This window comes from Natator depressus, chromosome 3 (assembly GCF_965152275.1).
Source record: "Natator depressus isolate rNatDep1 chromosome 3, rNatDep2.hap1, whole genome shotgun sequence".
Taxonomy (NCBI): Eukaryota; Metazoa; Chordata; order Testudines; family Cheloniidae; genus Natator; species Natator depressus.
In genome coordinates, this window is record NC_134236.1 from 102,813,081 (window position 1) to 102,825,538 (window position 12,458).

General features: G+C 41.3%; 1 protein-coding gene across 1 annotated transcript in view; it reads right to left on the reverse strand.

Annotated features, from left to right (window-relative positions):
- Positions 1–2,967: 2,967 nt before the first annotated feature.
- SLC2A12 (solute carrier family 2 member 12) overlaps positions 2,968–12,458 on the reverse strand; it is a 37,266-nt gene continuing 27,775 nt past the window's right edge. The window contains exons 3-5 of the mRNA XM_074948453.1: positions 11,541–11,663; positions 8,421–8,553; positions 2,968–5,643 (exon numbers count right to left, since the gene is read on the reverse strand). Of these exons, the coding sequence (XP_074804554.1) occupies positions 5,544–5,643; positions 8,421–8,553; positions 11,541–11,663 (356 nt within the window). The 3' untranslated portion in view covers positions 2,968–5,543. The remainder of the gene's footprint in view (positions 5,644–8,420; positions 8,554–11,540; positions 11,664–12,458) is intronic.

A 12,458-nucleotide genomic window follows, 5' to 3' on the forward strand; every position in this document is an offset into this window, starting at 1 on the left:
GCTGGCTAGGTTAGACATCTTGCTGGATTCTGAGCCTCTCCTTCTTAGGCACTTGACTCTACAATGTATAGGGAGCCTGGATGCCTACCTTGGGGCTGTGAATTCTGTAAGATGGCAGAAGACCTAGGACTTAGGTGTTGGCCCACTTTGTGAATCTATCCTTAAGTGACTTGCCCAGGGTCATACAGAGAAAATGTGGCAGAGGAAGGACATGAACCCAGGACTCGCCTGTCCCAGGCTTTTTCCCTGATCACTGAACCAATTGTTCATTTCTGAAAAATAACTTATAGGGACAATTTTTTAACTCTATAATTTCTAAAACAGTTTATGTAAAATGTGTCATTTAAAGAAATGCATGATGGTATAAAGTTTTTAGTGGTGTTAGTTTGGAGGAGCTGCATAATTCACTTTCAGGTTCAGTGTGTGCGAGGAATGCAGCAATTCTGAATTCATGCTGCTTTAGGTAACAGGACAATGAGCAGTAAATATGATGAGTTTCTAAAGAACAAAATCATGGTATAAAATCTGGGTTGTGATCCATCAGTCCTTAACTGCTGAAGGAGAGTTTGAGGTACACAACTGCAAGAGGTGGCTTTGTTTGCTGCTTTTGTATCAAATCATAAAACAACTGGGTGCAGTCAGTGAAATATTTCTGGATTTTCATTAAAATTTATTTGAGGAAGAATACTGTCTTGGATATTAGTAGTTACTTGAAGTGAAAGCTGCCTGATGGAGTTTGAATGAAGGATAAAGAAACATAACAATGCACCAAGATGGGAGAAGGCATATGGTGGGCTGCTGCAGTGATCCGTGTTCATTTTATTTAATATCTTTATTAAAAACCTGGAAGAGGGGACAAAATGTGTGATAGTTAAACTTCCTGATAATTGCAAATTGGGAGGTTGTGTTAAGACAGAAATAATACAAAAGGCCCCTGTGATTAGATTTATAGATCCTTATCTTCCCCTCCACTTCCATCCCAAAGGGGACCCTACTTAGGTGGACCATGGAGATGGAAATGCCAGTTCTGTGCCATCATACATCATTCACTGTGACCTTGTGTAAATCCCCCTACTGGAGCTCCAGGGGGATGGGGCTGCATAGAGCTTTGCCCAAAAAAAAGGAACGCCACAGTCTACATTATCTCATTTTGGAGATGTTGGATGTCCGGTTAGATAGCTGCAGCAAAGTTAATGGTGGCTTTGTGCCTGCACCCAGAGTTATTTATTTATTTATTTATTTATTTAGCCAGGTGCCCGGTCAATGGGGAATGCGAGGTGAGAGCTGGAGCACAAACATGTCCAGTCCTTCATGAGAATGGGTTGGGAGGTAACTGCCATAGGATTTCCTCAGCCAATTGTCTTTTTTTTTGTGGGAACACTTGCAGGATATAACACCAATATTCAGTGGCAGACATCTATTTAGAAAACGGTAATACTGCAAAGGACCAAGTGGTTGATAGTGGAAAGTAAATTACATGAGACCTGTAGAAAGAATGTAGTATGGTGCTAATAATAAACCAATACAGCTTCCGACTACCTGCGTAGAGGCATCGTGAAGCTATAGAGGCATAAATCAGGAAGCTGACAGTCTCCTGCCAAATGCTATTGCTAAGACTATACCAACTTAAGAATGCTGCATTCATTCCTGGGCACTTCTTAGTAATGGAAAAATGTTGACAAATTGGCAGCAAATTATCCATCAAGTAACAAGAATGATTGAAGGACTGAAGTGGATGACTTGGGGGGAAAAATAATTTGTCCAAAGCTGCCTGACTGGAATACGATACTGATAATTCTCTACAAGTGTAACCATGAAGAGGGCTTAGAGATCTGTCTGGGTAGAGCTCAGTGCAGGATCAGTGCCTGTCAAAGGCTAGCTGGCCCTTTAAGGGGGAGAGGGGGTCAGCTCAGCTGCACCTGTGATGCAGTAACTATTCTCCTGCTGATCCTGATTGGTGGCTTGATTGCAATTATTGGACAGCTGGGAAAGGAAGGCTGACAGAGAGAGAGAGAGATTGGGGGAATGTACCTAGAAGATTGAGAGTTCCCTCTTTTTGAACTAAGCCTGATAGAAGTTAGGTAGCAGGATAACTGGGAGAAAGCTGTAGGAGGGAGGTAGCTTCTGTGGTGGGCCTTGAAATAGGAGTTAGAGTCTAAGAGAGGTAGCCTTGGGACTCCATGTTCAGCTAAGGAATGGCGCCTAAGGGTAATTTAAGAGGGATGAAAAATTGAGCCTAAGGGGGATAGAAGCAGTTTAAGTTCATGGTGTTAGTTGGAATTTGTTGGGAATTCTAGAGTAGACACCTGGAAGCCCCTTCCTTGAAAAAAGGGTGAACCTAGAGAGGCCAGGGAACATGGGAAGGTAGAGACGGTCTGAGGCTGTGAGACAAGGAGTGTAAGGATGACAGAGACCAGAGTCAGGGGCTGAAGACCTAATACAAGGTCACGGAATAATTTATTGGTAGGACTTCCTGTTACCCCTGGAAGGGGAGGGACTATAAGTGACCTGGCTAGAGAGCTGAGTCATGAGAAGAAGTAGGGCTGGAGTGGTGTTTGGCAGGGGGTTCCAGGTGATGAGAGCCTGCTACCCAATCCTGAGCCATGAAGGGGGTCTGCTGATTGGGGAGTCACTCTCCTCCAGTTCCAAAAAGATAAAAATGAGAAAAGCAGTTGCACATGGAAGCCCAGAGAACAACCTCATATAAAGAATAGAACACTGTTGCATTACATGTGGCCCAAACCTTCTTTTCTAAAAGTACATTTGTGCAAATGTCTAGGAGCAACAGGAATATTCTGTGACTTTGTTTATTGTCACTGTATTTTTTTAACACTGCAGCATTTGCAGCCCTAACACAATATTTTGCTAATGTCTGAGAAAATGAATCTGTCTGCTTTTCGGTCTGGTGTGTGTTTAACACATAAACAAAACATAAAACATAACAGCATAGATTCTTTATTATCCAAGTGGTGAGAAACACAAAATAAACATGGCATAAACAGTACACTATAAACTTTAATATTCTTCTATTTCAATAGTCCAAAGTGGAGAATTTAATACAGGGAAGGACACTAGTATTTTTAAATGATTAACCGGCCTATACTGCCTTAAGGGAAGGAAAATTCAGGCTGACTTACAGTATGGCCAACCCTAAGAGTTTGAAAATCATGAGTCTGAACCAAAAATTTCCTGAGACTTTCAAAAGGTGAATAAATTATGGGTTTTGGCCTGCTCTCTGGCTTTTGCACACCCCCTTGCCATCTTCAAAGTGTGTATAACAATGGCAGGTTGGAAATTTAAACTGAAATGCATAGAAAATGTATGTGTGCACACACATCCTGCTCTCCTGGATTCCACTCTTCTCTAGCCCCCCCACTTCTTAGCGTCGCACTGCCAAACTCCAGCTGCCCCACAATTCCTCCCCTCTAGGCTCCAACAGCTGCCTTCTGGCTCCAGCCTGCAGGTGAGGCTCCTACCTCTATTAACTCCTCCTTCCTGCACTGTAGTGCTATTGGAGGGAAAGGGGGAGTTTGAGGAAGCTGCTGCTGAGCTCAGTAGAAGGGATGGGTTCACCCTGTTGTGCTTCACCTGCTCTGGAGCTCTGCCCCACTCAGAGAGCACAGCAATACCTCTGTTCTTAGCAGTGACTATAGCTCTAGTCAAAAAGGGAAACTGCAGATGACTCATGCAAAATTCTTGATCTGTCTGATTGATCAGAATTCAGCCCAAAACTGACATGCACGGTAATGTGAATATTGACGGCAGCAGTGTCAGGAAAAGATGGCCAGCCATGAGATCTTACCAGTCTCCGAAGCAACGATCTAAGGGATTTGCTGGAAGCTCCAGGGCCTGTGTCCTTTAAAACAAGGAAAGCTCTGGAAAATATCATGGTATTAAAACTCCACTGTTGGCAGGAGGATGGACTACAACTGATACTTCCTGTACAAAAAGATTGGGTAGGGTTTTGATGTCAGTTCTCTGAGAGATCAGGCTGTAGCCCTCCACAGCATGCAGGATAAGGTGAAGCTTGATCAGTAGGCTCACATCCCGAGGTAGCTAAATTCCTAATAGCTGCTAGTAAATTGTATCTTTGACTCTTGTCTAGCTTTTCTATGGGATTTGAACTTCGTATTCAATTCTTTAATATATGCACTTCTTGAATCCTTAATGGAAAGCTTAATTGCCATAGAACCTATAGCCTGAGTAGGCCTATAGCTTTGGCCAGATGGGTTGGAAAATTACAGTTCCTCTTGTGCAAAAAAAATCTGTTTTTTCAATGAGATGAGAGTAGTTAAAGCAGTGCCAGATTTCTTGCCCAAAGTTGCATTAAAATATCAACTGAAGGGATCATTTCTGATTCCTTGACTAAATCCTGGTCATGAGGAGAAGAGGTTCCACTGTATGGTTGCAGTGAGCCATCAGGATTTCCCTAAAAAAAAAGACTTGATACCCATCTGTTTGGGTGACTTATTTGTCTTCTAAGAGCTCACTCTACAAGAACATTCATGACCTTCTAGGCAAAGAGAGTAGAAGTCTCTCCACTTGAGCTGTCCAGGGTAACCACCATGTCCACTCCATTTACTTTTGTTGAGTACTGGAGGCTGCATTTGGTGACAGCTACAGCTTGATATTTCTAAGCAGTACAGCCAGTTAATTATGGTCACCGCTGAATACAGATTGAAATCCTATGTGTCTCAGCATGTAAGAGGGCACTGGAAAATGGCAACTTGTGTTCCGCTGATTTGCTTTTTCCAAGTACTCCTTTAGCAGGTACCAGCCCAGATAGCATCTCAAGTCTAGAAGTTCAACAACGTAGCTTTAATTGCTATTGCTGCTGTTTTAAAAGTTAATCAAGCTTATTGCTCAGCAAAGCAACGGACCATGAGCCAAATAGTGCCTAATGAAGGGCGAGTGGTGATTGTTTGGGGAAGATCACTTTCATGTTCCTGACTCTGGAATAACTAAAGTAGACAGTGAAATCCAATCCAAGTTTCACACAAGACCTTGTGCATGCTGGGGCCAAGAGTGCTGAGAGAGTCATGCAGACTTCTAGCATGGCCAGATGTGAATACAGTAATAAAGCTGCTAACTGCTAACTGCACTGCACAGATTCTTCCTTTCATATATTCCAGTCTAATGTGACCTGTGCTGCAACACAAAGTGATCTGGGAGTCAACTCTGATTGTTCCTGTCTCCAGTTGCTAGGATAGAGGAGATATCAATCCCTTCCATCTCCCTGAGGGTCCCCACAAGTTGAAGAAGTTAGGAGTGTGGCTATCCCTATGTTAAATATTGTAATTGTTTTATTTCAATACCCATTCACCTCCCCTATTTCAGAGGTGGGTTAATTTGGAGGTGAGGAATGTTGGCTTTACTTATTTTAAGCCATTTTAATAAACTTTAAACTACAAAAATCTTAAATGTTTTTCTTTCAGTGGCAATATAAAGCTACTAAAGAATGGAATACAGACTAAGTGTTGTGTAGTAGTGTCAATATTGTGGAAACTGTCTCGGTTGCCCTTGGACAAATATCCTTCTCCAGTCTAGTAGAATGGCTCATGATGATCTCTCTTGGGAAGTTCTGTTGGCACTAGTTTCTCTCTACGTTGGCCCATCCAACAAATGGAGCTCTTTGTATACTTCCTGAAAGAGAAGAAACACTTAGCATTCAATCAAATGGTCAAAGTTTGTTCTCCCCTTGTAAATATTTCTACCTCTTTGGCTAGTTCAGTGACACAGAAATAAGTTTTGATTACAGCTGGTCACATAATGCACAATCATTTGCTAGTAATACATTCAACAACTGCTGCAAGGATTTGTTGAGTAGATTTATTCAATAAACAGTTTTTACAGCTTATCACATAAAACATTATTTGCTGAGTTTCAGAGTAGCAGCCGTGTTAGTCTGTATTTGCAAAAAGAAAAGGAGTACTTGTGGCACCTTAGAGACTAACCAATTTATTTGAGCATAAGCTTTCGTGAGCTACAGCTCACTTCATCGGATGCAGTGGGCTGTAGCTCACGAAAGCTTATGCTCAAATAAATTGGTTAGTCTCTAAGGTGCCACAAGTACTCCTTTTCTTTTTATAGATATCTTTGGAGCTTTGAAGAGAAAGACATGGTCCCATGAACTGTGGGAGCATGTTACCCTACTTCTCCACTAGGTGGCAGTTTTGGCTTACCTTTTTTTTTTCTTTTTAAATTGGAATTCGATGGAGAAAGGAAAATACTTTGTTATGCCATGTGTAACAGACACTTGGATGTTGCTAGCTTTGATTTTTACAATGATTCTTTCTCTTTCTGCAGTTTGTTTAATGATAGAGAAGAATGGTGAGAGCAAAGGAGACTGAGTCCTTAAATCTTGTCCAATAAATATGTATTCCTCAGACTGGTAGTCAGCAACTACCTTATTGTATTCTCAAGGAATTCATTGATTTTTAAAGTCAGATGGGGTCACTATGATAATCTAGTCTGGCAACAGAATTTCACCTATGAATTCCTACAGTGGAGGGAATTATTCTTTCCTCTATGTAAGTGAACATTTTCAAGACAAATCACTTCTGGTTGAACTACAGAGTATCTTTAGAAAGACATCCATAGAATCATAGAATCATAGAAGATTAGGGTTGGAAGAGAGCTCAGGAGGTCATCTAGTCCAACCCCCTGCTCAAAGCAGGACCACTCCCAACTAAATCATCCCAGCCAGGGCTTTGTCAAGCGGTGCCTTCAAAACCTCTAAGGATGGAGATTCCACCACCTCCCTAGGTAACCCATTCCAGTGCTTCACCACCCTCCTAGTGAAATAGTGTTTCCTAATATCCCCCACTGCAACTTGAAATTGTTACTCCTTGTTCTTTCATCTGCCACCAATGAGAACGGCCAAGCTCGTCTTGATTTAAAGACTCCAAGGCATAAAGAATCTCCCTTGATAACTTTCTCCAATAGCTAATTACCCTCACTGTCAAAAATGTCTTATTTCTTATAAGAATTTTTCTCATTTCAACATCCAGCCAATGGAACTTGTTATATCCTGTCCTTCAAATTAGTAGTACCTAGTGAAGGGGCATAAAGCAGCAGCAGAGATGGGATAGCAATAGTCTACTCAATTTCAGATAATGGTTGATTTGATTAGCCAAAAGAATCCTATGGGACCAGGATTTCACCAATAAAGACAATAGCAAAATTCCCATTGACTTCCGTTGGGCCAGGATTTTACCCTATGACATCTGTAACATGACCCCATAAGAATTACAGTGGTCAACTATCTTTTTCTGTGAGTTCCCTACCCCTTTTTCCATGATGTTGGACTCCTTTGAGGCTGATCTTCATTAAAGCAGCCAGCTGGTGTAGCTAAAGGCTTCTCACCATCAGCGGAGTGAGGCCCTGAAGCAGCCTTCCAACTGGAGTAATGGGACAAACAACTGAACTAGTTTTTAAAATGGAGCTTGATAAATTTGTGAACAGGCTTATATGATTGGATTCCCTATGAAGCCTCTGACCCAGGAGGTCCTTTGCAGTCCTGTGCCCTATGTAGGGTTGCAACCCATCTCGAACACGTCAGGAAAGTCCTGAGTTTTACACCTCAGTCCTGTGTATCCCTGTTTCAGGGGACACACACAAAAATTAGCGCACTGTTAAAAGGCATCAGTTAATTTCTGATCAGTGAAGCTCCTACCTAAAGAATGTGGATACAGCATATAAATACTATAGAACTGTAACTTTGTGCCCCTATGAGATTTGGGGGTTCATTGTTAAATATGGAATCACATAGGACCTTCTCTGCTTATGCATTATGGAAGGGAGCAGATGGAACTCCATCAAATAAAGGATGGTCAGAATGGGCCAGGCAGAAGGAAAATGTGCAAGTATCCTCATTCCCATGTAGCCATCTAACTCCACTATTGCTATGCTGGAGTTTGCCCTACACCATTGAGTAGGGACATACACAAGACTTCCTGGTAGGTCTTTTTTGGTGAGATTTCCCCAACAGATCTGCAGACCTGAGCAATTTGGAAGGTTCTTTCAGATCAGAATTTGTGTGTGCTTAAAACTCATCTGAACCTCTGAAGCTTTGAGGTCCTCCCCATCATTAAAGGATAGGTTCACTAGTGCACTCTTCCACTTTTGTTCTGATACAAAGCAGCTGGAGTGTACTGGGAGAACCTGAACTCTAGTTTAGATACTCTTACTGTTTACTTATTCATCACAATGAAGTTGATAGTGGGAGACTGTAAATCCTCTTTTGGGGCCTGGTCCTTCACCATTGAGGGGTTTGCCATTGACTTCAGTGAATGAAGGAACCCTCAAGGAATTTGATCTTGCAAGCAAACCCAAAGTAACTTTCTGTTTATTAATCTGGCAGTAAAAGGCCACAGATTAATTGGGAGTGTGGTGGGGATGCAAATACACTTGATACTTACTGTTTAGCTAGGTCCATGGATATTTGCTCTAAAGAGTATCCCTTTGTCTCTGGTATAAACACAATGATGAAAGCCAGTGATGCTAGACTCATTATTGAGTAAATGAAACACACCCATGGCAGACCAATTAGGTCTATAAAAGAAAAAAATATGTTTTGTTAGTATTACAAAAGGGTTTTTTAAGGCAGTCCCATTGAAATCAGGGTTGACAGCATTGAGCCCTCGTATCTGTAAGTAAGTGTTATGCCACAAGGAAAACTTATATTTTTAATTGTGCCTGGTGCAGGGGTTCCGGAACAATGTGTATAGTGGGGGTGCTGAGAGCCACTGAACCCAACTATAAACCTTGCATATAATGGAAGGAAACCACTTCAAGTCAGGGGATGTGGCAGCATCCCCAGGACCCCTAGTTCTAGCCTTGTGCAAGCGAACTAAGAAACCACAAATAGAATTCAGCAATGCTCTACTGGCTTGACTTTTAACTGCTATCCCCCGATAGCAGGTCTGGTAACCACTGGTGCTGGTCTGAAAGTTCAGAGGCTCTTTGAAATTCCTCCAACATGTATTTTTGATGTGAACATTTTATGAAGCAAAAAAAACATATTTCACACAGTTGTAGTTGCCAGCTCTAACTAATCCTTTCATGCTGGCAGTTTCCAGTACTTCCACTGCTGACAGTCCACTCTGTGCCAGTAATGGATCTAGGAGTTAACTCCTGTTGGTTCCAGTGAATAACCAGGTTTTGAAAATACATTTGGAACAATGGAGAATACAAGAGATCAGAGTCACAATCTCCTAGCATCTGTCAATTTGTGTCATGAGCTGAAAGTTAAGGCTGACACTCTGGGCTGTATTGTACGCTCAGATATGCAAGTACAACTCCTGTTTGATTCAATGGAACCTGAATGCACCTTCAGTCTTTTGCCTGAAGACTAACAGCCAAATTTTGTCAGCCTGTGTAAATCCAGACTAACTCCACTTTTGCTAGTCAAATTCTTGTGGATTTACACTCATTTAACTGAACAGAATTTGGCCTGAAATTTCTCTTGAGTTTTAACCAGGGAAAAGCAGACTATTTTTCCTTACCCTGTTTTAAGTCTGGATCATACCTCTTCTTGATAACCTAATCTCAGCACTCCATCTAACATTACTGAACTCTACCAGACCTGCAGCGAGTTCCAAGATAATCAGCTGACAGCTGACTCTGCTTCTGCTGAACTCTAGTAGAGCTGGTTGAAACTCTGTTCTGCAGGAAATTCTGACATTTGGAAATTTGTTTTTGTTTGAAATGGTCTAAAACCAAAACATTTCTAAACTTCTGGTGAAATCAAGTTCTGGAAATAAACTGTTTGAGGTTGATCAAATCATTCTTATTTTGTTACATTATAATTTATAAACAGTCTTTTATTTTTCAAAACAAAAAAACATAACATTTCATTCTGATAAGGTTGAAACAATGTTTCAGCCTTATCAAAACACTTTTTTCCATTTTTTTTCTAAACAGAACTTCATCAAAATTGAAAGTTGGCAGGAATGTGTAAATTTTGATTAAATGGAAAAAAATTTCACTGGAAAATTTTCAACCAGCACTACTCTAGAGTAAAACTTCCATTAACTTCAAAGGAAACAGGATTGAGTCCTAACTGTTATTTGTATAGCTTATTAGTGAAGAGGTCTTTGATAGCCCGAGTAAGAGACCGTCGCCAGATTCAGAGGTAGTACAAGTTAGTCTCTTAATCTGAATCCATTATGCTTCCTCAGGCATATTTACCCCCTACTTACTGGCGTGTGAGCAGAAGGCAGTCAGGACTGCAGATGAAGTCTAAACTGATCTAGTGTACTCTCTGTGGGGACTGGAACACCCACCAGCAATCACCTCTGAATTTGGCCCTTGCATTTTATTTCTAACATTTCAGAGATTGTTATGTTGTCCATATGGGAAAGATTCATTATGCCTGTGATGCAGAGGTGCATTGGCAGTTCACTACTGCATCAGCAACTCTTGTCAGGCCTGAAAAACTCACTACACCTCACACATTGCTGTCATAGTGTTTATCTGTAAAGAATGTTGTGTGAGATATCAAATGAAAGCTGGTGATACACTGGTCATTAATATCATTGTGAAACATTAACATTGTGTATTAACACTATAGGAGGAATTATGGATACTTACTGATATTAAGCTTTAAAATCTGTAACCAAAGGGTGAAACAGGTTTTCTTCCAGACAAGAGGGAGAACAGTTATCTCCCTCATTCTGATATAAATTGAGCATGGTGATGCCAGAAACATTGGACAGTTCATTTTGTGTTGGAGGTAAACAGAAGGAGCAAATTAACATGAGGATGAGAAATCAGCATAGGAAGACACTGGAGTCTGATCCCCAGGGGTTCATCCTGACTAGTGAAAAGGACCAACTTTGGGGAATATAAGGAGAAGCAAAAATAAGCTTTGATTATCCAACACTGAGGGGACAAAGAGGTCAGTGCTCTTTGTAACCATGAATGGTGGATCCATGAACGGCGGGTTGTTGTCACTAAGAAATGGCTGTAGTTGAGAAGTCTGCCTTAGACAAGGATTGAAGCCCATTAAGTTTGTCACTAGAAAGTGTGATAATACTTTTGTTTTATTTGTAACCATTGTCTGTGTATTATCTCTGCTTAGTATCACCTAAATTTCTGTTCTTGGTTAATAAACTTCTCTGTTTCATTGTAAGTACATCTCAGTGCTGTTGTGATAAGTAGAGTGTGAATTCCTGGTGAAATCAAGCCTCTTTAGAGCCAGCGCACTTCGTAATTTCTGTGAGCGTCCAGTAACGGGTTAGATGCTGAAGGGAGATGCTTCTGGAGTGTTCAGGAACTGAAGAGCACCAAGGGTTAACCTGCAAGGCAAAGTTAGGACTGGCAGAGTCCTGAGGGATCTGTGGGGCTGGCTAACCAACTGGAGTGGCAGGAAAGTTTAACATCAACAGTTCCCTTGTCACTCAGTTTAACATCAACAGTTCCCTTTTATGATGAGAGACAGGGCTAACAGGATGACATACAGTGCTAGACACCCTGAGAATGCATCACAATGCCCGGTAATGGGCATATACACTCAAGAAGAAACAAAGAATTCTTACCAGTTACAGTCAAAAATGTCAAGGAGATGAGGAGATTTATACCCCAGTTCAGGCTAGAGGTTAAAGCCATGGCCCGTCCTCTGATCCCACCAGGGAAAATTTCACTCAGCACTAGCCAGGTCACTGAAAGGAAGGGGAAAAAAGACATTATTCTTGAAAGGACACCTGGGTGCCTAAAATTAGGGACATAAATCCACAATTAGGCACCTGAATGAGTGACCTTATTTTGTTTTGTGGTGCTGAACACCAGCAGCTCCCACAGGACCAAGGCCTGAACTCCAAGCTGTGTGTGGTACCTTAGTCATGTGACTCACATTCAGTCAATAAAATGCCTGTCAACTGCTGTACTATAGGGTTTTCAGGGGCAACCCAACACTAGAACAATGTTTTCCTGCTTCAAGCGTGTGCATAACACTACATGTCTGAAAAGTGTGAGGCAAGGTTTGACAGTGCTATCCCTCCACAGCTGAATGTGAAAGAGGGAACTGACTAAACCTCTCTCTCAGAATACAGGTTAACGTACGTGGAGGTAGCGAGACAGAGTACCCATTGGTTTGTGAGCAGCACTGCATGTTATGTTGAATTATGAATACCTGCCAAAAATACAGCAAGTTTGCTATTCCAGCCATATGCTATATATGTAAGTTTTCTTTCCTCTTGAGGTAAAGGTAGATATGATTAATATATTTCTATTCTTGTTTTATGAGTGTCTTGCCTTTGTCTTATATATAATATTATATCACTCTAATATCCATGTACACATAAAGCCAAATTCTGACTTCATTTACACACAGTGATTTTAATTGGATTGCATAGGTGGAACTGAAGACAGAGTCCTGATCTTTGGCTGTGCTGTGGCTGCTTTATGCTTCATACCCCTAGGGCAAAGTGATCCAAAAACTGCTTTAGCCAGACACA